The sequence below is a fragment of the Myripristis murdjan genome, chromosome 2 (assembly GCF_902150065.1).
Source record: "Myripristis murdjan chromosome 2, fMyrMur1.1, whole genome shotgun sequence".
NCBI classification, from domain to species: Eukaryota; Metazoa; Chordata; class Actinopteri; order Holocentriformes; family Holocentridae; genus Myripristis; species Myripristis murdjan.
The window spans coordinates 5,318,069-5,345,378 of record NC_043981.1 but is presented as its reverse complement, the minus strand read 5'-3'; the positions used below and the strand labels follow the sequence as shown (position 1 = coordinate 5,345,378).

At 42.3% G+C, this 27,310-nt stretch overlaps 3 protein-coding genes across 5 annotated transcripts in view; 1 reads left to right on the top strand and 2 right to left on the bottom strand.

Moving 5' to 3' along the window:
- ephx2 (epoxide hydrolase 2, cytoplasmic) overlaps window positions 1-5,782 on the top strand; it is a 33,580-nt gene extending 27,798 nt beyond the window's left edge. Inside the window, exons 14-20 of the mRNA XM_030072470.1 lie at window positions 2,474-2,545; window positions 2,727-2,769; window positions 3,236-3,338; window positions 3,916-3,985; window positions 4,485-4,565; window positions 4,706-4,764; window positions 4,926-5,782. Of these exons, the coding sequence (XP_029928330.1) occupies window positions 2,474-2,545; window positions 2,727-2,769; window positions 3,236-3,338; window positions 3,916-3,985; window positions 4,485-4,565; window positions 4,706-4,764; window positions 4,926-5,013 (516 nt within the window). The 3' untranslated portion in view covers window positions 5,014-5,782. The remainder of the gene's footprint in view (window positions 1-2,473; window positions 2,546-2,726; window positions 2,770-3,235; window positions 3,339-3,915; window positions 3,986-4,484; window positions 4,566-4,705; window positions 4,765-4,925) is intronic.
- A 3,657-nt stretch (window positions 5,783-9,439) lies between these two features.
- plaat1l (phospholipase A and acyltransferase 1-like) lies at window positions 9,440-12,668 on the bottom strand. Its single transcript, XM_030070918.1, has 5 exons — window positions 12,505-12,668; window positions 12,051-12,180; window positions 11,710-11,798; window positions 10,854-11,018; window positions 9,440-10,646 (listed from the first exon to the last, which is right to left on the bottom strand). The coding sequence occupies exons 1-5, from the start codon at window positions 12,511-12,513 to the stop codon at window positions 10,581-10,583; spliced, it is 459 nt and encodes a 152-aa protein (XP_029926778.1). The 5' UTR covers window positions 12,514-12,668; the 3' UTR covers window positions 9,440-10,580.
- A 326-nt stretch (window positions 12,669-12,994) lies between these two features.
- On the bottom strand, window positions 12,995-27,158 carry LOC115372770 (zinc finger protein 513-like). 3 transcript variants are annotated; one of them, XM_030070898.1, is made up of 8 exons: window positions 27,022-27,158; window positions 26,484-26,716; window positions 23,823-23,945; window positions 20,297-20,431; window positions 19,625-20,140; window positions 17,385-17,569; window positions 16,259-16,880; window positions 12,995-16,206 (listed from the first exon to the last, which is right to left on the bottom strand). In XM_030070898.1, exons 2-7 carry the CDS (start codon window positions 26,521-26,523, stop codon window positions 16,266-16,268), a joined length of 1,614 nt encoding a protein of 537 aa, XP_029926758.1. In that variant the 5' UTR covers window positions 26,524-26,716; window positions 27,022-27,158; the 3' UTR covers window positions 12,995-16,206; window positions 16,259-16,265. The 3 variants fall into 3 exon arrangements, with proteins under 3 accessions (XP_029926758.1, XP_029926766.1, XP_029926749.1); XM_030070906.1 differs by having other exon boundaries at window positions 16,263-16,880; XM_030070889.1 differs by having other exon boundaries at window positions 12,995-16,880.
- Window positions 27,159-27,310: the final 152 nt, after the last annotated feature.

The window sequence follows — 27,310 nt, the reverse complement described above, 5'->3', positions numbered from 1 at the left end:
AGCTCGATCGTCCTTTGACACTTTTTGGGGGAACAGTCCCATCACACCACCAGGTCCCCTTCACACTCACAGCTCCTCTCTGAACACTTTTCAGTCTCCACTCTGGCTGACGGCTCCAAATTCAAAATTCAGACTTGACTCAGGCTTGAACCGACAACCTCCGAATCTTATTGCAGCCATTTAACACTTCAAAACACCAGAACACAGCTCCATCTTTAGACTTTTGTGGCTTTCCAGTGCCTGTTGACCTGCAAAGCTCATGGGCTCACTCAAACTCTTCATACAGCCATTGAACTCTTTAAGCCACCAGGGTCTTTTGCCTCGGGGACTGTTCTCTTAGGACTTTTCAGTTTTTCTGAAGGAAGCCAAGTTGAAAAATTTGTGGCATCACTTTGGCTTGAACCCATAATTCTGCACTAAGACACTGAGACACCCCTCTTGTACTTTTTGTTTGAGCATTTAGGTTTCAACTTTTAAAATGTACTGATATGCAACCTCCCAGTCTTCAGGGATTCATCTAACTCTTCAAGCAACCAGGTGCTTTTGCTCCCAAATAGGTTTTCTTAGCACTTTTCAGTCTTCCCAATGCCTGTCAGCCTGGCCTCGCAGCAGTATGTGAAACAGTAATGAAATGTAATCTAGAGATTGTTTTACATGGACATTAATTTTCCATTTTTTGTGACAGTCAGTACAACTTTCAAAGGAATGTATTTCAGTTGAAAGTATGTTTCGTGCCTGTACCACAAATCATGAGGTACTATAAAGAGCGACATGGATGGATCAGTCAGCATGACTTTTCTTTGGGGAGATCTGAGTTCAATTCCTGAGTCCATAGTTTGTCCTTGTACGTAGGGCTAAAGTTTTGCTAACATCAGCCATGACCTTTTCCTAACGTCTACACGTTTGACCCACCTACCACTATTAGATGGCAAGGACACTTTAAAAGCAAGAGTCCTAAGCAAAGCCTGAAAAGGTCCAAGTTGTTTTGTTGGCTAAATACAGAAGTAGCTAAAGGCAAGGGAAAAATTATGTTCATGGACACAAATGCCCGAAAAGAAGCATTTGTGTTCATGTGCACGAAAAAAAAATGGACGACTCATGTCCATGGTCACAAATCTGTGGATTAATTTCGTGACTGCATGAATTGGCATGAGACCGGGTTGCGCCTGTCGACTCACTCAGGCTCAAGTCCACAACCTTGAAAACTTCATGAAGTCATCAAACCCTGTAAGCCACTGGGCCACACTGGTTCAAAGGCTTCTGTCAGAGTTTTTTTCAGTCTTTTCCCCAGGTGTTAAATTTGAAAATTCAGGGACTCGCTCAGGCTTGAACCCGCGACCTCAAAACCCTTGGTTAGCCAACCGACACATTGAGCTACAGTGAGCAGCTGTAGGTGGCTTTTTCTCAAAACTTTCAGTCTTTTTTTCTGGGTTTCTGCTTTCAGGAGTTACTGATTTAGGTGTGTGGGCTATGTACCACCTCAAATAATCTGAGTAGTTGTCCTCTTTGGGGCACTGGGTCAAACAGTTTCTAACATATTTCTAAGACCTTATCAGAACTTTTGGCTTTCCAAATGTGCTTCCAGTCTAATAGTGGTAGGTGGGTCAAAACCTAGAAACAGAGGAGCTGTCCTCTACATGCTGGCTATTGTCGAAGGCAGAACATCAACATTTTTGTATATTTTCTTACCTCAGTCGCCTCAACTTCAGAACTTCTCTGATCTCCGAAAGTCTTTGCATTGCCACTTTCAAACTTTGTAACTTGGAGTTGTGGACTGCAAAGAACTCTTGAAGCTATTTATTCCTCTGAGCGGCTCACTGAAAATGCACATTCGCTTGACATTTGCAAAATAATTTTTCAGTAGGAAGGAAACAGTTGTGTTTTTAAGTGTTTTAAAGTGCACAGCGGCTGCAACATGAACATGACAGTTCCAGTTCAAATACCTAAAGGCAGGGAACAAACACACCTCAGGAAATCAGATGTGCATCTGTGCAAATTAAGTTGCAAACTCAAAAACTCATAACTGGTGCAAGTGTATTGATAAAGTATCACAAGAGAAAGTATGCGATATATTGCACTATGCCTTTATGCAGTACCACGCTTTTCACCACTAGATGTCAGGCATGAGTCAGATTTGGGTTTGGGGATTTGATACTCTTAAAGGGTGAGAATCATCCTAATACTTTGGCTGACACTTTTAATTTAAAACCTGGCACTGCACCTTTGACTTGTTTTTTTCTGTCATATTGGAATAATGAAAGATTTCTCCATACTCAACCTACGATTTTTCAACTGCTGTTCCTTGAACGTGCACCACCAAGAGGATTTTATGAGTAATGCAACTGCATGTGAAACAAAACAATGCCAAAAGTGTTTCATAGTGTTTGTGTACATTTACAATAAGGATACTTGGTGTATTAATAAAATGTAAATGTACTGATTATGAATGTGTGTGGTTTTGTGTGTGCTGCAGGGTGTAGCAGAGGCCGAACTGGAGAAAAACTTGGAGAGAACATTCAAGATCTTCTTCTTCAGCAGTGCTGATGTGGGGAGAAGGCGCGCACACGCACACACACACACACACACACACACACACCACATGCTGATATTATCATAAGTAGCACTTAGTATCAGGTTTATACAACTGGGAATCACATTAGTGTCTTCCACTCACACAAACACGCCCCACTTTTAATTACTGCTGTGATTTTGTGTGCTCCCCTCAGGAAAATCGTCCCCCCATCAGCACGGCTGGAGTCTGCGCCCGAGGTGAGACTGTGCACAGCTTCCTGATCAGCAGACTGTTTTGTCTGCAGGCAACAGACTGTAAAGTCCCAGTGAAGCTGCGTTCTCAGAGCATCTCGCCTTCTTAATTTACTGTGTTGAAACAAGCAAAGTGTCAGCCAACACGATATCACTTAGGAAGAGAACAGCAGTTTTATTTGATGTGGGCGGCGAAATTGTCCAGAACTAAGTGGCGTGTGTAACGAGATGTGTAAGAGACAAATGTAAACGCAATTATTGACCGACAGTGAAACACTTCTGATATCCAGACTCACATCACACATTTTTGGTGCATTTCCAAAGGCCGTACTGAATCAGACGTATGCCTACCAGAGTCTTTTACAACTGCAGAAATACTTTTATTTTACTTCCCATGTTTCAAACTAGAGGCTGTTTTTTTTTTTTTTTTTTTTTTTTTTTAATCACGCTGGTTTGTGTTGTGCTGTTTCAGGCGGTCTGTTTGGGGGTTTACCGGAGGAGATTCCCAGGAGCCCCATGCTGTCTGAGGCCGACCTGCAGTTCTACGTCAGCCGATACAGAGACAGAGGCTTTGGGTCAGTCAGATTCCCATTTTACCTTCACTGTCTTACTGACTTCATCAGAGAGCAAGCATGCTTGCACAGAGGAGTGCGCACATCCAGTGTTCTAGGTTTAGCTAAAAAACTGATCTCGTTTAACTATAGTAATTTTTTTTAGATAATCATTTTTAGATCTCTCTTAATTTTTAGATTTAATCATTACCATGCCAAAAAAAATTACATTTCTTGGATATTATTCAGTTCTGGAAGAAATAGCAATGAAACCATATTAAAAGCAATAAAAAAAGCAATGAAACCATATTATGGGACAATAAAATTCCCCATTGAATGATCAGAATAATCATAATTTTTTCCTCATCATTATAATCATAGTGAATATATTCATTTACACATGTGACAAATCACATCTGAGGTGGACAAAAATAGCTGATTTAAAAAAAAAAAACAAAAAAAAAACGGCTGCTTTCAGTCCCATAGTGAAAAACCAACCAAGCTGTCACCATGCAGTTACAATCCAGTTTTTCTTATACAAAGATGAACTTCAGGTAAAATAAAGGCCCTAAACAGCTGTCCTGTATTTTGTCCCTCACAGGGCGCCGTTGAACTGGTACCGCAACGACGATGCAAACTGGAGGTGGATGTGTTCCCGACCAACTGGAAAGGTTTGTTATGACCCAAAGAGCAAGGATCCATTTTTATTATCACATATCAAGAGTGTTGCTCGAATGTGAAGAGTGTCATGAATTTAGATATCAAACATTTGAGAAACAAAACCGACAGTTTTTACAAAATAATTTGCAGCCCCAAAATTAGTTCTTTTGTATGAACTAAAATGAATAAGATCAACTTTTTGCCCTGGTGTGACTGGCATGGGGGCAAACTGCAGCATGTCTTTTCCTAACCTCTACTGTATACTGCAACATAAACATTTATGCATTTCTTTTTTCATATCTATATTTAACACACATCTGTACTCGACCAGCAACGGTGCATGACAACTGTAGGTTGGCAAGTTTCAAGTTTGACTTCACGGCATTGTTCGGTATTACTGTACATACGGTTTATGCATGCAAAAAAAGATGAAAGCAAAAGCCATCGCTTAGTGTTTTGCTGTGTGTGTGTGTGTGTGTGTGTGTGTGTGTGTGTGTGTGTGTGTGCCAGCTGTTGATGCCCGCGCTGATGGTGACCACAGGGAAAGACCCTGTCCTGCTGCCGAGCCTCTCCAATGGTATGGAGGACAAGGTAAGAAAAATTCAATCTCCACATTCAAACAGTAAATATTCTCTGATCTTAATAAACAATCTGATCAAGCCGAGTCTGTAAACACCACAGGAAATATGATTGTACTACATTAATGTGACGTCTGTCTGCCTTTACTGCAGATCCCAAACCTGAACAGACGCCACATCGAGGAGTGTGGACACTGGACTCAGATGGAGAAGTATGTGTGTGTGTGTGTGTGTGTGTGTGTGTGTGTGCGTGTGTGTGTTAGGGGTAATTATCAATATCATACTTTCAACAAGAAGGCCAGTCATAAAGAACAAAATGGAAATGAAAACATGACTAAAAACAAGTGTGTGTGTGTGTGTGTGTGTGTTTCAGGCCCGATGAGGTGAACCGCATCCTGATATCTTGGCTTCAGGAAACACACAAGACGGCCGGTGGAGTCAAAATGGTGCCAAAACTGTGAGGAGGGCCCTTGGACGTAATAACATGACCATGTTTGGTTTCAAATAGGTTGAAAAATCTACTTCAAGGTATATGGACTTCATGGTAAAAATAAATAAATAAATAAAAATAAAATAAAAAAAAAGCATTCAGAAACATAGAAACTACCTATTTTTTTGCATCAATTTCTGTATGTGAAACAATTTTCTGGAGAGGACATTCTGTTGGACAAGGCTTTCTGTCACATTTAGCATCAAATTAAATGATAAATCCAATAAATTCAATAAATTCAATAACACTAGGGAACCACTGGAAGGACTAGCAGTGAAATAAAGGCAGCTGCAAAGGATCATTACCACCAGAAACACAGGAAACAGCAAAAAATAGTCATCAGGATCTAGAACAAAGGTAATAGGCAAAGAATAATACAAACATGCATATTGTCAAGAAATATGTCCCCTCCAGAACATTATTGGTTGATAAGTAGAGCACAAAGCTAATTATAGCCATTATGTATAATCATATAAATGCTGCTAGAATTGAAAGCAGTTGTTTTTGTCTAAAACTTGTATGAGGATATTAGCTGAAGTGGAAGGCTGCTTAAAAACATGATATTATTATTTAACCTATGAGCAGAGAAAACTGTAATTTGAACATGTTAAGTTAACAGTAATAATACATTTATGAACAAAATGAATCATAATATGCATATCCATGAAGTTCAGACCCATTAAATCTAATGATACTTTCATTTTCCTCATAATAGTGAGGACTAAAATAGGGAGGACAGTGATATACACTATATTACCAAAAGTATTCGCTCACCCATTCAAATGATCAGAATCAGGTGTCCTAATCACTTGGCCTGGCCACAGGTGTATAAAATCAAGCACTCAGGCATGCAGACTGTGAAACAAGACATTTGTGAAAGAATGGGCCGCTCTCAGGAGCTCAGTGAATTCCAGCGTGGAACTGTCATAGGATGCCACCTGTGCAACAAATCCAGTCGTGAAATTTCCTCGCTCCTAAATATTCCACAGTCAACTGTCAGCTCTATTATAACAAAATGGAAGCGTTTGGGAACAACAGCAACTCAGCCACGAAGTGGTAGGCCACGTAAAGTGACGGAGAGGGGTCAGCGGATGCTGAAGCGCATAGTGCAAAGAGGTCGCCGACTTTCTGCACAGTCAATTGCTACAGAGCTACAAACTTCATGTGACCTTCAGATTAGCCCAAGTACAGTACGCAGAGAGCTTCATGGAATGGGTTTCCATGGCCGAGCAGCTGCAGCCAAGCCACACATCACCAAGTACAATGCAAAGCGTCGGATGCAATGGTGTAAAGCACGCCGCCACTGGCCTCTAGAGCAGTGGAGACGCGTTCTCTGGAGTGATGAATCACGCTTTTCCATCTGGCAATCTGATGGACGAGTCTAGGTTTGGAGGTTGCCAGGAGAACGGTACATTTCAGACTGCATTGTGCCGACTGTGAAATTTGGTGGAGGAGGAATTATGGTGTGGGGTTGTTTTTCAGGAGCTGGGCTTGGCCCCTTAGTTCCAGTGAAAGGAACTTTGAATGCTTCAGGATACCAAAACATTTTGGACAATTCCATGCTCCCAACCTTGTGGGAACAGTTTGGAGCGGGCCCCTTCCTCTTCCAACATGACTGTGCACCAGTGCACAAAGCAAGGTCCATAAAGAGATGGATGACAGAGTCTGGTGTGGATGAACTTGACTGGCCTGCACAGAGTCCTGACCTGAACCCGATAGAACACCTTTGGGATGAATTAGAGCGGAGACTGAGAGCCAGGCCTTCTCGACCAACATCAGTGTGTGACCTCACCAATGCGCTTTTGGAAGAATGGTCAAAAATTCCTATAAACACTCTCCTCAACCTTGTGGACAGTCTTCCCAGAAGAGTTGAAGCTGTAATAGCTGCAAAAGGTGGACCGACATCATATTGAACTCTATGGGTTAGGAATGGGATGGCACTTCAGTTCATAGTATGAGTAAAGGCAGTGAGCGAATACTTTTGGTAATATAGTGTATATGCCATATTTGACATCAACTTGGTACATGTGAACAATATGACTCCTTAACCTCTTCCATGTCATTAATAATCATAATCCTTTGTAAAACATATAATTAATTTCAAAATGTGAGGTAGTGGTTGTATTATCGTTTTGATAGGCGTTATTCTGGAGAGGGCTTTATGAAATTCCTCTGGACGGACAAATCGTTGCTTGTGAAGTCTTTGTTGGACGGTGGATTTTCTTCAAATAAACTTTGTCTTACTCACGAGTTATGCACTATCACAGATCATCATCGGAAAATACCTTTAGTAATTTATATGTGCAGGAATGTATGGTAATAATATTGATATAATGAAGATGAAATCAAGAAAAACTGAAAAAAAAAAAACATGTCCAAAAACAGCATTTCCACAACATTTTCGCTCCGATTGATATGAAATTTGTGCTGCAGCTCGAGATTCATACTGGCTTTAGGAAATATAAGTAAAATTGACTCTGTGTTGAAGATTTTCACAAATAACAGGACATAAACCGAATTTTGGGGCGAAATGTCATTTTACATAAAAGCACCCAGGAAGGACGGGCAGAAAAAAAATGTTGAAGCTACCATATAAACACCAAGCCGTTTGTCCAAGCTATTTTACAGCCCAAGTTTAGGCAAAATATCTTGATATATTGCTTGATGTGACTGTGGGAATTATGAATAATAATGAGAGAGAAAGTGGTAAAAGAAATGATAAAGAAAAGGTTAAGAATTAAAGAGGAAATTACTGAAGGCTGGATAAAGATGAAGGGACAGAGTGAGAGAACGAGAACAAAAAGTGGGTGGTGATGAGTTGGACGTCAAGGTGCTATGGTAGCAGTAAAGCCACGTTATAACTCACTGCCCACCCACACACACACACACACACGGAGAGAGAGAGAGAGAGAGAGAGAGAGAGAGAGAGAGCAAGAGCAGGGACCAGGGGCTATAACCTTGGCCTTAAACCTGTCTAAGAGCGACTAAAAAACTGATTAGTGTTTTCACTTTTCCATATGCAATCAGTGCCTGTCAGTGTGTGTGTGTGTGTGTGTGTGTGTGTGTGTGTGTGTGTGTGTGTGTGTGAGAGAGAGAGAGAGAGAGAGAGAGGGACAGAGAGAACAGCAGAGAAGTTTCAGCCTTTGCCTCCCCGAGTTAAATGTCTCTCCCACTCTCTGTCTGCATGACCAAATCCTGTAGGTGTGTGACTTATTGCCACACACACACACACACACACCCTGCTCGTGTGTCTTCTATGAACCCACACACACACACACACACCAGAGTGCAGACATTCATTGTAGGAGTTCATAGTGTCAGTATTTAATTTGTCATGGCATGTTTGCGGACATCAGATCGATACGGCGTGTGTGTGTGTGTGTGTGTGTGTGTGTGTGTGTGTGTGTGTGAGAGAGAGAGACAGAGAGAGGAGAGAAATGGTGAGGCAGTAGATGACAAATGAAGACACAGCCCACAGTGTCCAGCTTAAAGGAGGCAGTGAAGGTGATGAATCAAAGAGCTGCTCCGACTTGCTTCATGGAAGGTGAGAGAAAGAGAGAGAGAGAGAGAGAGAGAGAGAGAGAGCAAACAAAACAGTCGCTCCTGCATTTCCCATGACAGATGAAGCTCATCTAGCCGAGGCGAAATTGCTCGAGCAAAATGAGATCCCGGCTTTTAATTCCTCTCTGTCACGGCAGCCTCCTCAAATGATGTGATTAAGGCGAGCCAGCCGACGGAGGTTCATATATTCACATGACGATAAGAGAACGGAGCGACGCAATTATGAACGGAACCCGGCGCTTTGCTTTGTTTCGCGTGCATCTGCGCTTGTCATTTCCCAGCAGATTCAAGCAGGACAGGAGAAACGAGAGGAGGAGACAAAAACAAAGAGGGAGACAGAGAGAAAGAAGTCAGTGCTTTACACCAAATATAATAAAGAAAAATCATTCGGCTTGGCAAAATAACAGTAGATAGTTTCTGAGCCAGAGCTCATAATAAGCAACAATATGGAGAGACACAGGCATACACACACACACACACACACACACACACAAAGGGCACATTGTGCGAAATGGCTGAGTTGTTAATTGATTTGGCCACAGTTATGATGATTATTCCATCCTCTCTCTCTCTCTCTCTCTCTCTCTCTCTCTCTCTCAGGCAGATTCACGCACATTCTTGCTTTGTGTAATTTGGGCGATCAGAGGTTTCTTTATTAAATTAAGGCAGACTCAAACTCAGTCAGAACATTTCAAAAACAACACTGACATCATCTGATAATAGAACCTGCCCAAAAACTCTGAGAATATGATTTTTTTTAAATGTACATAATGACTGATAGGACAGAGTTATCAGGGGTTCTCAAAGACTTTGGGTCACGTTGGAACCATCTGATAGGAGGATGTAAGCAAATCAGACAGTGGCTGACTAACAGTGGCTTTTTTATTATTATAATAATTATTATTCTGCCCATTTGGGACATTTCTGACATTTGTCATAGCACCAAAAGAAATTCTGTAAATGACACAAGCTTACTCACACACATACACGTAGAAAAATAAAGGTGCTGGGAGTGGAGATGGTTCCAGGAGTGATGTCTTAAGAGAACCTGTTCTACTTCCACAAAGAAGCCTTCACACAGTAACCGTTTCTTTACATGGTTCAAAGGACGACTCTTTGAGGAACAAGCTGTGGTTTCATGAAAGAAACCAGAAGAGAAAAGGTACGGTAAACAAAAAAAAAAATAAAATAAAGGTGCCAACTGGAACCAAAAATATTTTCTGATTCCACAATGTACCTTTGATTTTGACCATGATTCTTTAAAGAACCTTTTTCTCTCAATGGTTCCTCAAAGAATGCTACAAGATGCTTAAAAAAAAGTTCTTTGAGGAACCAGAAATTGTTCTTCTAAGAACTTAAAAAAAAAAAAAAAAAAAAAAAAAAAAAAACATTCTCTAGATAGCTTTTTCAAAGTTCAGACTTTTGGTGTGGCCAGCTGGTTCAGTGAAGAACCCTTTAAAAAATAATCACATGGTTCTTTAGTAGAAAATGGTTCTTCTGGGAAGCACGCAGCCCCAGAATAACTGCCCTGCATCATTTTTTGAAGATAATTTAGCATGTACTGCCAGTGATTTGTAGTTTCATTAAAAACGGAATACTACAGATGAAAAGTGATGTACAATTTTACAGATTTTTTAAAAATTCTTATTATTATTATTTTGTGTGTAAATGAAATTGTAAGTGGCGTGCTGAGTACACATGAACCAACAGAGTGCCTGAAACTCTCTTAAAATCCACTGTATCATTTCATAAATACAAACTCTTGTCCATTAGAAATCAAGGCAGTTTTTTCAGTTCTTACTTCTTTGAAATATAAGCGCTTAACAACGACTGAACTTCCTCATATGTACAAAAACTCACGACGCTGACTTTGTGTGGGACAGATCAGGAGAACGATGCCGCCCTCTGGTGGTCGGGAAGGGAACAGAGGGGAAACCCGGCACATGGAGCGTTAGACGCCTCAAAGGTCAGGCAGTTTCACAGCTGCCTTTTCTCAAACGGCTTCTTCCACGCCGGCATGATGTGCTCGTACACCTTCTCTATCTGCAACACACACACACACACACACAAACACACACAGAGAACCCAGATGGAGTTGAAACTGAGTCTATTTAATATAGCTATCTGATCAGTGACTCAAAATGCTCACAGCCACTGGGGACCTCAGTTCTCGGTCCAGTGGGTGAGCATGTAGATAGAAACGCACCGCTGCCTCCACACACACACACACACACACACACACACACCGACCTGCTCGGACTTCTTGACTCCATATCTGAACAGCGTGGCCTGGTGCTCGCTGTTGTGGAACAGGATGTCGAAGGTGACCTCGCGGCCCAGCATGTCGTCTATGGCCGGCTTCACCAGGCTGGGGAAATCTCTGGCCGGGAACGACCCGTCCAGCATGTTGTTCACCTAAAAGGAAAAAAAAACGAAGGTAAATGTGACTTTTAAAAGGGCAGCGGTCAAGCAAGCTTTTACAGACAGCAGAGAACCTGAATCTGAACATGAGACAATGTTTTTTTTTTTTTTCTTCCTGAGATAGGTTTGTGCTTTATCTCATCCCTCACTACACCCATGACCGTCACACACCACCTATCACTGTCACAAAAAGCCTCTATGCTCAGTGACCAAACATCCCTGTCAGTTTGCAGACACATCAGGTCAGTGACACTGGGTCCACATCGGAAACATTCACTTGATTTCCTTCAAAAACATGGGAAAAAGGGGGAAAAAATACCGGAATATGAGCAAAAAGAAGAAAAAAAAAAATCAAGAAAAACTGGGTTTGGAAAATTGGAAACTGAAATTACAATTTAGAAAATAAAAATTGAAAATGGGCATAAAATATTTTTTAAAAAAATTGACAAATACTATAACAAAACTATAATTATTAAAATGATATATTTCAGTGTCAGGTCAGTGATGCTGGATTGACCTCATTTATTGTGTTGAAGTGCTTGTTGAAGGCTTTCACGAGGATTTAAACACAATAAATATGAAAATTCATTAATGCTTCTAAGAAAGATGATTTCTGTTAGTTTGGTGAATGATTGATTTTTTTTTTTTTAAATGTGCTTTAGTGGTTCTGGTACATGTGTCTTACCTTGTATTTTGTGCCCACCAGCTCCACCGGGTCCAGCTTGACCTCTGACCTCAGAGCTCGACCGAAGAGCACGAGCTTGGACTCTGAATCTGACACACACACACACACACACACACATCAACATAACAGAGCAGCTATAACAGGACTGTGGAAGTGCTGCAACGATCTGAAGGCTGCCTAACTGAGGCACGTGGTTAGAGGAGCAAATTTGTCATGAGTTGTTGGTTAAATTCCCAGGCAGTGACATTGTGGAAAGTCAATACCAAACTACCAAAATGACCAGAGCTGTCCACCAGCAGAGGCCTGCACTGGCACGGGAATCTAAAGCGGAAGACACCAACCTCTGCTCGTCAGGTGAGCCACGTAAGGAACGCCGTCCCTCTCTCCATAGTAAATCCCAAAATGGGAAAAGTACTTGTTCCTGGGATACTCCAAGATGTCGCCAGGGAACAACTTGGGACGGGAGTATTTCTACAAGGAAGAGACAAGATGCTCATCACTCACGCCTCACATTTTCTAAAACATTACTATGTGTTTTTTAATGTCAGTCATTTGCAGCTTGTAACAACGTGGAAGTTGCACTAAAACTAAATATCATTTCAAAAGTGTGACGTTTGATTAAACACGTCCTCGTCTTGCACAGGAAATGTGGCTGGCGAACGGCGCTCAAAACAGAAACACCACCCAGCGCAGTCTCACACTCCACAGGTCTAGTGGTTAGTATTCGCACCAATCGGACAAACAGAAATGTGGAAATGGAGTAAAAAAATGAAATAATAGAGGATTTTTACTCACAAGGCCCATGAGTATCTCAAGTCGCTGCCTTCAGCTCCTTCTCAGCTCGGATTACACTGCGCTCAGACATCACACACACACACACAGACACACCTTATCTGCTTTACATACAGGGTGTGTTGATACTGTGATACTGACAGTCACAGTACACCGACCCCCATTGTCTCTCCCCATTTTTCTGTAACTGAAGCACACACACACACACGCATGATTAATATGATCTCTAATTTTAGCTTTGCTGTTCTGCCGGGATCGCGAGCTCCTGTGTGTTTAGGTGTTTTGTTGTGTGTTGGTGTGCGACGTGGTGTTTTTCTGGGGGTTTTCTGTGGTTTTGGCCCGAGAGATATTTCATCGCAAGGGCATCACGAGTTCGTCTATCCCCCTGCGCCCCCAGCCCTCCCTCTGGGTGTGTGAAACAGGTGTTTCCTAAGAAGAAAAAAAAAGAAGAAGTACGAGTAAAAGCAGGGAGGACAAGACGCACGACGAGTTCAGATTCGATCAAACTTCTTTTATTAGAGCTATGAAGGCACTGTGAGCAAGGGTTTACCGAGAAAGACAGAGAGGTTACATTACCAGCAGAATGGAGGCAGTCTCAGCTCACAACCTGATAATCCACTCCCAACAGTTACACGTTCTCCTCATTCTTCCACTCTGGTTTGTGTCACTTTTCTAAACATATTAAAAACATGCTTCTCTTCCATATTTAGTGCTGAAAATTCACACAAATGAAGTGTTGAAGATGCCACATCCATTTTCGAGCGAGTGTCGCTTTTCAAAGTTGATCCTAAGTCAAAGCTTGAGGCTAGCTTTTTGATCCATACAGTGGTTAAAGTTCAAAATATTCAAATATTCAATCAGCCCTTTTTCTCCTTTTGACACTAGTTCACTCTTGTTAAAGGACAGGTTAGAATTTTTTCAACCCGTGCCACATTAAAATATGGATTTCCATTGTATTTAGCTGTACATTGCACAATTTCACCGCTAGCTTTGTTTCTGTTTTTGCCAGCCTTTAATTTAGTCAAATACAATTGTTTGAGCTCTAAAAAACATAAATGTGCTTGAAAACAGTAGGGTTATGGGCATCTGTTTGATTTTTGTGTACTCATAACAAGTTTTGAACCACTACTCCTCCCACAAACCTAACTTAGTCACGATAATGCTTCACAAAACCTGCCAGAAAGCACAGCTGGAAACTTTTTTTTATATTTCACAATATTTCAGAAATGTTTTCCGCTGTCAGAAACATTTATGATAAGCGAGAGCCCTGTTGGAGGCAGCAACAAGCTAAAGCAGTTTTCTCCTTTTTAAACAAGTTGTCTTAGTTTTTAAAGCAGCTTCCTGTCGCCAAGGCTAGCGGTGAGGTTGTGTTCCGTACGGTTAGAAATGATGGGAATCAACATTTGAATGTGGAAACCTTCTCCTTTAACCTTTGTCGGACCCCAAAATTCACAGTTTGAGATTTGATTTTGTTTGAGAAGAGGTGCTCGGGCCACTGTTAAGAGCCCTCACTTGGCAAAATTAATCTGTTAGCTTATCACTCCTGTAATGCCTGAATTATTAACGGGGTTTTAAGGATGCATGTCCTGGACAAATGGGTAGCACTTAGAGCACCTCATATTCTAGGACTAAAAAAAAAAAAATGCTAGGATTGGGAAATTTTCTGTCCAAACCCGACATGAGCCAAAGAGGCAAACCTGCAACCGCTGCTGGTGCGGCCCAACTTGACTCTTTAATGCGCTAGTTAGTTAGTTTGTTTTCTTTTTTCTGAACAGGTGAACAGTCTGTCACCAGCTAATAAAACAAGCTGGGAAATACATTCTGGCGTATTCTTGTAAAGTGACCCATTTGTAGAATCGACCTGATATTCCCCGACTTCACCTGAGAATTCACCAAATCCTCTGACCTCACCCGTCCGAAATATGTTGTGATATTCCAGGAATTAAATGAGCAGGGACTCTGGGAATAAAAGTAGTTTGACAGTGTTTTGAATAAGAAAAGGTCTGTAAACTGCGGCTACCACTCTGGACTCCCCTAAGCAGACGTCTGTCCTACAAATCTAACGGCGGCGTCAAAACGTTTCGCGATTCGAGCAGCTGGGACAAAACTCGGACCCAAACTGGACGTGCTTGGGGAGAGGTTCATCCGTTTGACCCCATTAGAACGTGTTGGGTTTAGACGGAAAGCTCCACTCACTTCCTGTACGGTTACAGCGGGCTATGTTTTCATTCATAATTACTGACTTTTTGTGTCATTTCCAAACATCTAAGCTGGTGTTCAAACTCATTTTCAATACATTTTCCAGATTCTGAGACCTGCAGGAGCCCAACTGTAAATCAGAATCTGATTGCCACACCTAATATGAAAATCCCAACCCATGCCCTGTCAATCAAAATATTACTATATTTTGATGATATATAATATATATAATCATCAAAAACTGGTTTGTGAGAAGATGGTCCACTCTGGTAATATGGAGAGCCCCCCACCCCCAAAAAAACACCCATAAATTCTCACAAAAATTCACCCACATTTACAAAATATAGATTATCTGTTGAAAAAAATATACATTTCAATTCATCAGATTGGCTTCATGACTTGTGAGAGAACAGTGCACACGCACACACACACACACATCAGATTTGAAAATGGCTACAACAATCTCATTCAACACATGATTTTGTGGACTGCATTGACTAGATGGGTCACCGTTAGGAGAATATTGATCCCACACCCACACACACACCCTCACACACACACACTCATACTCACATGCTGGTGTTTTAATGCCCGTAGATTAAGTCAGTGCAGTGTTACAGTCATTCAATCAGTCCCTGGCCGTGGAAGGCACCTGAGTTTAGCCCCAACCTGAATGGGCTGGAGGTTCACCAGTGTATATAACACACACACACACACAATCTCTCACACACACAACCACACTCCAACACACTAAGGCATATCACACATGTAAATCAGGCTTTCACTATGAACTTTTTTGGATTTGAATTTTCTTGTTAATTTGGCTTTCTGGAATCAGGAAAACTTTCCCTCAACGATCGACCAAAAGCCACATCTGACGCTGAACCCTTGGAGGGTTGGATTACAGATTACAGTTAGGAAGAGAAACAGTTTGATTTGACGGGATGGATGAGAGTTCAAGATTTTGTTGACTGAAACAGTCCTGCACACTGCTGTCACATGCAAAACTTCCTGATTTTATTCACAAAATAACTGCAATGTTTCTGGCATAGACATGTTTGTTTGAAATTTTGAAATCTAATGTTTTTTTTGTTTTTTTTTTAAGCTGAAGTTTTGTAAGACCACAGTGTGCGAGACCATCTTCTATTCGTCATGTCTTGCTCCCACACACCTGAACTAAGATGATGCTGGTGTGCAAAAGTCGTCCTCTTGCTTTGGGAGATTTTTCTGCTTGAAAATATTACACAGCATGAGGTCATGATTAAATATTAAAGAGCATGGTTTTGCAGGAACTGAAAGTAAAGGGGGCTCATTTCAGGGGACTTTAAAAAAAATCCAAGACATCTCTTTTTTTTTTTTTTTTTTTAACAGCTGTAGATCATGGTTCTCTAATTGCTCCTGTTACTTACTGTAAAAGGCCTGATACATGTTTCACAATCAATTCACTCACTCTCTGTCTCTCTCTCTCTCACACACACACACACACACACACGCACACACACACACGCGCACACACACGCGCACACACACACGCACACACACACGCACACACACACGCACACACACTACACACCCCCCTGTCCCTGACTCTGGCTCTCCTGAGTGTCTTTGCCCCAGCTGAGGCCGTTGACGGGCGTGTGTTTGTCCCAGCTGTCTGTGTTGTGCCCGTGTTTCCTCTGGTGCCGTTTGTAGTTGTCCCAGTGCCCGGTGGTGTAGCCGCACTCGGCGCAGGCGTACGGCTTCTCGCCCGTGTGCCGCAGCATGTGCCGCTTCAGGTTCATGCTCTGGTTGCAGGAGTAGCCGCAGACGCCGCAGTGGAAGGGCTTGGCCCCCGAGTGGATGCGCTCGTGGCGCCGCAGGTTGGCCAGGTTCCCGCAGGCGTAGCTGCACGACGGGCACTGGTACGGCTTCTCGCCCGTGTGCACCCGCAGGTGCCGCTTGAGGTTATCGAGGTGCGCCGAGGTGTAGGGGCAGTGGGGGCAGCGGTGCGGTTTCTCCCCGGAGTGAGTGTGTGCGTGGCGGGCCAGGTGGTTGGGGTAGTGGGACAGGAAGGGGCAGTGGGGGCAGCGATACAGCTTGCTTCCCCGCCTGCCTCGCCTGGAGCCCCGGGACACCTCCGGGCTGCATGGAGGCCCCGCCCCATCTTTGGCCAGCAGCTCCAGGGAGCAACGACGACACACCTGCAAGTTAACAGAGCAAACACTCAAAACTAATTTCACGGGTAATACACACCTCACAGGTACATCGTCCTAACATACTGATCAATACAGTTAGAAAGGAGGAACAGTTACAAAAGAAAATCAGAGGTGGACTGATTTTTTGTGAGTGGGCAGGTTTCGTGGTGCATAGTCAGCTGAGAGTTTATAATAACAACAAAGAGCATGAAAACAATATGAAAGCGTGAGGGGGAAAATAGAGCAGCTGTTTCTCTGATCACAAGGAGCCAGGATGTGAGCACGCTGACTGTGTTGTGGAAGTTTCTGTCTGGTAACTAGACAGCTGCTGCTTGGCGATTGCGGAAGCTGGTTGCCATGAAGACAAAGCACACGTTGCACAACTCCTTTTTTTTTAATTACCAAAATAAAATAGGGGTGGGGAAATGCTTTCTCTATGAGAGAGTGCACCATCAGCATGCATCATAACTGACAAAGGTGCCAAACACACACACACAACCAAATGCATACCTGTCCTGTGTCTCCCTCTCCCTCCCCCTCTGCCTTGTCTCCCTCCAGGTCGGCCTCCTCCAGCGTCAGGCCACACACCCGGCAGCACAGGGGGAAGAGGAGGACGGGCAGCGGGGCGGAGGGGGAGCCGAGGCCCCCCAGCGTCTGCAGGTAACCTGAGTCCTGGGACACATGCATCATCGCGTCTGCAAGGAAAACAGAAACAAAGCGGTTACTGACCAGGGATCAGTCGTGAATTGTGTTTCTTCACAGATCGAGGTTGACTTGTAATTTGTAATTTTTTATATTAGGGAGACAAATCATTTTAAAGCTGCACAAGGTGGCATTGTATGTATGTAGATATGACTCTGAAGTAAGGATGTCACAAGAATCAATATTTAAGTATCAAGTCTATGCCAAAATTTTGAAATCGATGCCAATATTGGTGATTTTAGGAATGAGCAGTATAGACGCAATTTGATCCCTATTTTGCAGTAGGGATCTTATTCTAATTAACCTGTATGTTTAAATACTGAGTCACACAAAGTTGTGACTCAAATGTTTGCTTGATAATATTAATACAGTTTTTAATAGAGATGTGTGTGTGTGTGTGTGTGTGTGTGTGTGTGTGAACAGGCCATGGTATTGAATCAGGACTCAAGAATTGTGGATTTAAAGTGCTACTGGTAGCAGCTACTAAAATGCTGGCTTTCTTCAAAAGGGACCAGTTTCCTAAGAACTTAGGGACATCAAGAGAGCAAATCTAATGAGCTGAGGCTGTATTTAGGAAGTCACACACATGCATGTTCATGTAACACAGGAAAATAAACAATCTGTTGCTTTGCATGATGCTTTCACATTTACAAAGAAAGACACTGGGGGGGGGGTATTGTGTCAGAACAGCACCAAGGCTGAAATACTGAAATGTGGATTGACACTGACAAATTTGTCGCCACATGGAAGCTCCTCTGTTGCAGAAAGTAATTCTCAGTGATCACACACCCTCCTCCACCTGCTCTCATAAACTGCTGTGTTGGACTAAAAATCCTCGCCCTCTCCTGAGCCTATTTCCTCTGCCCTTTGACCTCCAGCGTTGGGGATGTGAAGCTCACTCTGACAGTGAGTGGCTGTGCCACACAATGACAGCTCAGCTTGACAGCAGTCAGCTCACAATTGATAGGCAGTCAACCAGCTGCTCTTCCTCTTTTCAGACTCTTTCAGTTTCAGGACATTTCAGCTCCACACTTCCCCTTTTCTGCTTTCCTGATTCCAAAATTAAAAGTGAGCCAATTCTGCCACGCAAGCTCAATAATTTGATATTTCCCTGCAGACAGACCATAAAACGAGAATTTTTACTTCCCCTTACATTTCATTTACTCAATCAAGGACTTTATTTTCTTGCCCTTACTTGTCATTACTTTCAGTCTTAATGCTGTCACAATATTTTATAATGTGACAGCATATGTGCTATATATAAGCCTACAAAATAAATAACTTCAATTGAACCTGTGTGGAATTTTCTGCTGTTACATTGTGGATGGTGGAGGTTATTTTACACTGGACAGACGCAGAGACTGACAGATGTGGTCACAGCTCTTCATGATGCACTGGTTGATAATGATGTGCACCATGTATTTCAGCATGAGGCCTGCATGTTCATAAAGGACCAAGAGTATCCAATGTGCCAAGAATGCAATGTTATCTTAGTTTTTCAAAACTAATGACTTATGACTGCCCCGTTGACCGTAGTTGTAGCCGAGCAGGAGCCTGCAGCACATCGATATGAGGCTCAGCACTTTAGTGGCCAGTGAAATAATGCTCTCTGCATCTGAGGATGATGCCAGATCATATGTAAGCAGGGTCTAGCTTCCAAAACAGCAAAGTTTTCTTTTAACAGTGCAATGACAAAATCAAAAACCAAACATAAAAATCTACAGATACCGATCAATCATTGCTTAAACACCATAAATAAGCTTGTGTCTGTGGTGAAATTACCGACACACCTTTTGCTGGCATTTTACCTAAACTGCAATGCCTACTGGAAACGTATAATTGAAATTACAGCGTGGCTAATTACCTCATCTGATGATTCCAGCAACTCTCCAACTCAAACCTTTTTTCCTCCTGGCATTACCCTGAACATCCTGAAAGTGTGCCTTGCAAGCAGCATTTCTTTTACTGCCACAAGAGGGAGACATATCATCCAGAACTGAAATATTTCAACTGCTGATTTAAATAAATCGTTGGTGTGGTCATATTACCTTGTTCTGTTTCTCCGTCCGTTTTTTTCCTCCTGGCTCTCCTCTTTTCCTTCTCCCTGCGCTGTGGCCTCTCCTGCGAGTGCATGCGCTGGTGCCTCCGCAGGTTGCCAAGGGAACTGCAGGCGTAGCTGCACTGGTGGCAGCGGTACGGCTTCTCGCCCGTGTGGGTGCGGGCGTGGCGCTGCAGGTTGACGCGCTGCGCCGAGGCATAAGGGCAGATGGGACAGCGGTAGGGCTTCTGCCCGTCGTGGGTCCTCATGTGGCGCTTCAGGTGGTTGGAGTAGCGCGAGGAGAAGGCGCACAGCGAGCAGGAGTACAGCTTGGGCGCAATTTCGCCGGCAGCGCCCGTCTTGCCGAGGCCCCGCCTCTTCCTGTCAGAGTCGTCGCTGACAGGCTGGTTGGACAGGTTTGTCCCTTCCACTTGCGACGAGTCAAACATGACGACGCGCTGCTCTAGCTGGAGGCCTTCCTCGCATGACAGGCAATAGAGCCCTGCCCCCAAGTCAAGCCCCGCCCCTTTAACAAAATAACCCACAGAATATTAAAAGATCGGATGAAACAGAACATTATTTAGTTCTAGTTTCACACCAGAGACAACTTCAGGACAGTTTGCCCCATTGGTTAACTCTGAATACAGCACAGGAAGATATTGGTAAATGGACCAGCACCTACCTAGATCTAAGCCCGCCCCCAAAGGCGTGTCTCCCAAAAGCTGGCCACACCCTTTACAGGAGAGGAAAGCTGGGAAGGTAGAGTCTGTCTGCGCTGAAGGGTCGTCCTCCACGCTCAGGGAGAAGACTGTCATTCCTGCAGAATGACAGAGAGAGGAGAAACCTGGCTCATTGGAATAAACTGGTATATTTGTAGATACTGATCAGCTTCATGAAATCTGTAAAACCAGCAGGGAAATTCTGCACAGGCACATCAGATAGTGGCAAAATCTAATATCGTGCATCGCTAGAACGCTGTGAGTCGCCGCACTTCCTCAGTAAAAATGAGACCGACTCGAAAAGAAGAAATATCTTTGTGTGCTGGGTGGAAAAGTCACAGCCGCCACCAGCCAAACACTGATACACTGATAAGCCAAGTTTCATGTAATTTGTTTTCGTAAATAACTAAACCGCTTATGTGCTATGTGAAATCCATTCATTTTAACCTCCAGTTAGCAATAAAGCATTTCTCTACATGCAAAACGCCACAATGAAATTGCTTTGACAGCCAATGATCTAATCCTGATGTAAAGCTCAGTTTCTTTCACTTTCATAAATCTTGTATAACAAACTGAGCTTCATATCTATCCCGGAGGCCCTAAACCACGGGGCCACCAGTGCCCCCTAGTGGTCTGCAGACTAAACATGAGGAGAATGCGAGAGGTCCTTAGTGGTCCATAGCAAAAAAAAAATGTGTTTTTTTTTTTCCTCTTGAAAATTGGTTACTGAATAAATATTTTTTTAAATCAATATTTATGAGAAGATATCAGTGCAATGATTATGTGTCTTTCACTGTGTCTGCCATGGCGTGTCACAGGCAGGTGAAAGAAATGTAATGATGTTTCTTAAGGCAAAGCAGGGCAAATTTAGTAAAATCAGCAAGTTCAGTGCAAAAATGGAGTGTGTTCTCAAAAAAAAAAAAAAAAAATTGGGATAGCATTGCACAAAAATATATTTAATTGTCTGCAGATACAATGCAGATTATATGAAGTACAGATTTATTACCACATACCACACACTGCTGAGAAAAAGTTGTATCTGCACATTTACAGAGTCTTCTCCAATGACAAAATTAGCAGTGGCGGTTGAATATCTGTGCTTAATCAATGTCAAAAACATTCAAAATCTATGCAAACCATGACTGTGTTCAGAAAATTCCAAGTGTATGATTTTTTGATGTTCATTAACTTTTTTATTGATTATAACGTGACTCATTCTATGACACACGTTTAAAAGAGCGTACACTCTGCAGTGCCAGTAAGTCAAAGTCTGGTGTGCGACTAAAATGTGGCTGTTATTCAGAAACCTTGTATAAAATATACAGTAAGTGTGAAAACTGGTCTATTTTAACACTAGTAACGTACCAAGAGAGTGGGATTATGTAATTTTTTGCAGAAGCATATTTCTCCCTACAGTCTGCATATTATAAATCTGATTGGTGAACTGGGACCTATTTTGTTTGTAGAGAGCATTTTCCATCGCTACATTTGATGTCACGTCACAACGCTCTACCCACAATATTAAAAAGTGGATGCCTGACTATGTGTCTTTTATTCAGATTTGAACCGACAACCTTCAAGTTTCAAGCCGGTCTCTTAAGATTCCCTCTTTGTTACAGCTAGTTTAACCCTTAGATGCATACGTGGGGTCAAAAATGACCCCGGAGGTGGTTTTTTTGCAATATCTTAGTCATTTTAAATTTTTATCATTTAATCTTCCATGTATTCCTCAAATAGGTTGTCTTTGACATGAGGCCATTTGGATTTGTATCTAATTGTTATATTTTTTAAGTAATTGCATTTTTTATATCAATACCCCACTCTTCCATACGTGGGGTCAAAAATGACCCCAAGCATTTTCTATGGAATTTCAAGGCTTAACCCTAGGAACCTTTGATTATTATCAACTGTGGATGTCAGGTAAACATCTAGTGTTGATCCACACATCTAATGCCAGCAGTCTCACCACCCTGAAGGTTATTTTTACACAGCAACATACATGTAAGTATTATCATCATTTTTATACCTCAGAATATATATATGATGACTGGAAGGTAACCCACGCCTGCCAACCTACATCACTGAAGCAATGGGAAGGTGTAGAATGACAAAAGCTGCAATCCAGCCACAGGACAGAAGCAGACAGGGCCAGCAGAAGAGAAAGAGGTGTAAGATATGTCCAAGAAACAGAGATCGCAAAGCCACCAATAGTTGTTGGAAATGCAGTGACCCTGTGTGCAGCGCTCACAGCCACAAACAAGTAGTTTGTAAGAGCTGCTCACAGTGAGAAGAGAGAAGACACACGTGTGTGTGTACATATGTGTGGACGTGCATAGACAGACAGACAGGCGGACAGACAAACAATGAATGTTGGCGTTTTGACAGCTGCATTGATAGCAATATTTTGATCAAATGAAAGAAGGTGATAAATCAGGGCTACTCAACTTAAGATGGCTCAGGGGCCACTCAGCAAAATTCAGCTGTGTCCAAGGGCCACAAGTCTGTCCTATTTTGGACGTTTAAACAATAATTTTGTCAAATGAATGAAACATACAGAAAACAGCTACATTTCCATCCAAGGCCAAACCTCACTGAATAAAAGATTGTCATACAATGATTAATGATGAAATGATCAGGTTACAACAAAATGAGGCTTTATTCCCAAAAAGATTAGATAGAATCATAACAATTTTATTATATGATAGTGGCGGGCCGCATAAAAATGATGTACGGGCTGCATGTGGCCCCTGGGCCATGGGTTGAGTAGCCCTGTGATTAATGAACATGTAAAACATGAAATTATTCTTGTGTTGACCAAAATATAATAAGAATCATTATTTTAAAACCAAAATGAAGAAATATTGCATTAAACACATAGTTTCTAATAGGGATAATTTTTGGATGTTTACTTTTTTTTACCTATTTAAAATATGTTTTTTGATAAAATGTTTATTAAAAGTGATAAATGGACATGTCAAACATGAAATAATTCTTTTGTTGACTAAAATACAATAAAAATCATCATCTTTAACTAAAATGAAAGACATTTCTGAAGTTTACAGCGGAAAACCCATTCATTTCAATTGGGGTCATTTTTGACCCCACTCATGGAAGAGTGTAGGGTTTGGTGAGCCATGCATCTAAGGGTTAAAAAAAAAAAAAAAAAAAAAAAAAAAAAAAAAAAAAAGGTATACGGGACCAAAAAAGGACCCGTAAAAAGGGGTGAACTGGAAGTGAGTTTCACATAATAATATGATATGAATGTGTAATTAACAGGACCGCTCACTCGTTATTTGCCTGTCTGTTTAAATGCAGAGTAACACTTGGATCACTGTATTCCAACCAGGGAATTCACTGACAGCAAAAAGGTTAGGGCTGAAGGACATTTAAAAAGAAAAAAAAAAAAAAAATCAATTATTTTGACACATAATGTAATACAATTCACAATTTCGCTGTGTGTGTGTGTGTGTGTGTGTATATATCACTGACCAGCATCTCTGTCCAACCCCATGATCTCAGAGTCTCCGAACTCCAGCTCTCCACTCAGCAGGAAGTCACTCTCCAAAACGAGGCAGCCGGGCTCACACACCACTGCTCCATCCTCTGAGTCCACTACACACACACACACACACACACACACACACACATAATTATAATTGGTACAGTTGTCGAAACACCTAACCCTTTACAAAAGTAGTTAATGATAGCATCAATACAAGGATCAACAGTGAAAGCAAAAAACAAGGTGAGTCACCCAAGAGATGCGAGAGAAAAGCCTATAAAAGTAAGGTTAAAAAAGAGGGAGCTTAAGGACTGAAGCCAAAAAAAAAAAAAAATGCTGATTGAGTCAGGGTGAGGTAGCTCGTCCCAGAGGCCCCACTTTCCTTTCTGTTTTCCATCTAGACTAAAATGCACATCTAGATTTCTATTAGAGAGCAATATAACACTGGGTATCACTGGGAAATTAAAGTCTGCATTACTGATAGTGGCTCTGTAAGACTTTGGTCAACTTCCTTTATTGAATGGAAGCTCAATTTCTGATGAAACAGAAATTTTTAGGGTTAAATCTTGACCAACTTTTGCCTCAAACCTTCAGAAAGATCAGACAGAACAATGTTTTCTGTTACTTAACAAGTTTAGCATTTCTTTTCAGGATGTAAACAGTCTGCTTATATTTATATTATAGTTATTCCTGGAACATTCAACAGATTGGCAACAATTAGACAGACTAACAGTTAAAAAAAAAAAAAATCCCAAGTGTAACACAGGTCACTCTGGAGCTTATATTCACATACAAGATATCAAAAAGGTAAATAAATTCTGGATTGGTACTGTGAAAACACAGGGGTAAAGGAATCCAACACAGCAGAAAGATACTGATAATCTGTGCTTAGAGAGGAAGAAGATGGAAAAGTTCAGGGGGAAGAGGGTTTGGGAGGGGGACAAGACAGTGTCACGCGAGCACAGGAAATCAGTGAGGATGAGATAAGTGCAGAGGAGGAAGAGTTGCAGGGCGAGGAATGGCAAAGGAAAGCCAGAGATCCAGGAAAAGGAGGGGGTGAAAGAAAGGATGAACAGGAGAGACATGAGGCAGACAGGGGAGGGACAACAAAGACAAATAATCCATTGCATTTTCATTTACTTAAATGTCTGCGTTTGGCACTTTTCAACAGCTTATATAACAATATTGGTTCAACCCAGTTCATAATTTTTTTTTTTCCATTGTCAATTCTAAACACTGTGCTTGGTAGCATGAGCAGCAACAGCCACCATGACTAAAGAGACAGATAAAAGAGTGTCACCCACAGAAAGGCAAAAGAAAATCCAAGGAAGGGCGGGACACAAAAAGCAAACAGCGCTTCGCACCACCAGAAAACAGTTAGAGGAGTGAGAAAACAAAGAATGAAAAAATAAAAGAGCGAGCAAAGAGGAGAAACAGGAAGCAACGAAGGGAAGGAGGAAGGGAGCAAGGAAGGAGGGAACGAGGGAAGTCAGGTGTGAGCTGATTACCATGGCGAAGAGGAAGTACAGACAGGATGCAGGGAGGAGGAAGAGAGGAAGTGGAGAGTCCAGCCGTGCCAGAGCATTCAGGATGAGATAACACACACACACACACAGACAGATACACACACACACAATCTATCTCCCATATTATCTCTGCTTGACAGTGAGGAAGACACGCAGCCTTAAAGAGAGCTCAGCCGGGCTGCAACAAACTCTGCATATCTCCCAATTCGATACTACCATGATACTTGGGTGCTGATTCAATATGTACTGTGATTCTTAAGGACCGCAATCTGATATAACAATTCACTGCATTTTTGTTTTATGAATCATCCTCTAGTTTGTAGATGTAAAGATTCATGAAAGTCACAATAGGTCATTTTATACAGTGACATCAGGTTTAAAAAAATGCCTCACTATGGTGAAATATCAACTATGAGGGCTAACATCACCACACATGAATAAACCTGAGCTCACTGAATCAAACAGTCTTAGCTTTCCACTCAAATCCAATTCATGCAACTCCATGACTGTTTAGGCCCCAGTCTGCACAAATACACTACTAAATGCAGGACTTGTGGGCCAAACTGCATGGGATCAGCATAAGGTGGGCCCATTTACATTCAGATATCTGGAGGTCAGAGGTCAAGGGACTCCTTTGAAAATCTCCATGTTAGTTTTTTCCTCACCAAAACGTATCTGCACTTTGGAGAAATATTTTACCTCCTGGCTGACAACCCAGAGTGACCTGCTCGGTATCAGCTGATTCGTTAGGTCATCTAGTTTCAGATGATACCAACACCTTTAATTTAACTGATTCAAAACTAGAAAAAAAATGATTTACAATCGTGAAAAACGTGATACTTTAGTGAATCGATTTCCAGCACCCCTAGTGTCCAAGTAAACTTTACCATACAGTTTCTATAATACATCACTGGCAAAAGTTATAGATTAAAAAAAAAAAAAAAAAAAAAAAAAAAAAGTTTTAAAGTTGGGTGTCTGGCACACGCTTTCTACAGCAACAAAGAGCCACTTCCTTAAAGTCAGCAAAGCAGAGAAATGGTGAAGGGCAGCTCCTGTGCCCTCGGTCCCCCCGACCTCCTCCTCCAGCTGACCGGCACACACACACACCGCTCCGGGACTTACACTTCACCGGCTGGGGGTTGGATTGCTTTCTCCTCGGCATCCTGCTCGCTCTCTGCCTCGGTCCGCCTCGCAGTCACGGATCTTCGGGTTTGGGCGACACCGCAGACAGTCAGCAATGTCCGTCAGCCAGCCAGGCAGCCAGCTAACTGCGTGTCATCATCACCTTCTTCCTCTTCCTCCAGCGGACAGTAATAGCAGCGGTGTCATCGCTACGTTGGGGCCATAACTTCTCCCTGAAACACAGTATCCCACGGCGCTGGTGTGTTACACCTGCTTAAACCACACCGCAGCCCAATAAATCTCAGTCTACAGCAGTTATCAAACACACTGCGGTGCTAGATACTGAATTATAGTGCTGTCTAATTTGCATGGTGATTCATTCTTTGTTATTGTTCCGCAGTAACTAACGCTATATGGAGCCATCTTGCTAGCTAACGCAAGCTAGCTGCTTCAACGTCCAGAAAAGCGCTGCCGTTTCGGCGAGCTCGACGTCTGAATCAAATAACATTTGTGAAAATCAACCCGCCGACACGCTTACCTGTGATAATGTCCCGAAATAGCGACCGAGAGCGTCGAAAAATCTCGCTAACCCTTGCTAAAGAGTCTTTTGTTTCCAGACGCACACCGCTAACCATCAGAGCTCAGCGGACCGACACTTCCCGGAGGCTGACGTCATTGACAGGCGTGGGCGGTTGTGGGATTTGTAGTCTTGGAACAACTTCCAACCCGGAATAGAGGGAAAGAGGAGGGAGGCCTCTCTCTCTCTCTCTCTCTCTCTCTCTCTCTCTCTCTCTCTCTCTCTCTCTCTCTCTCTCTCTCTCTCTCTC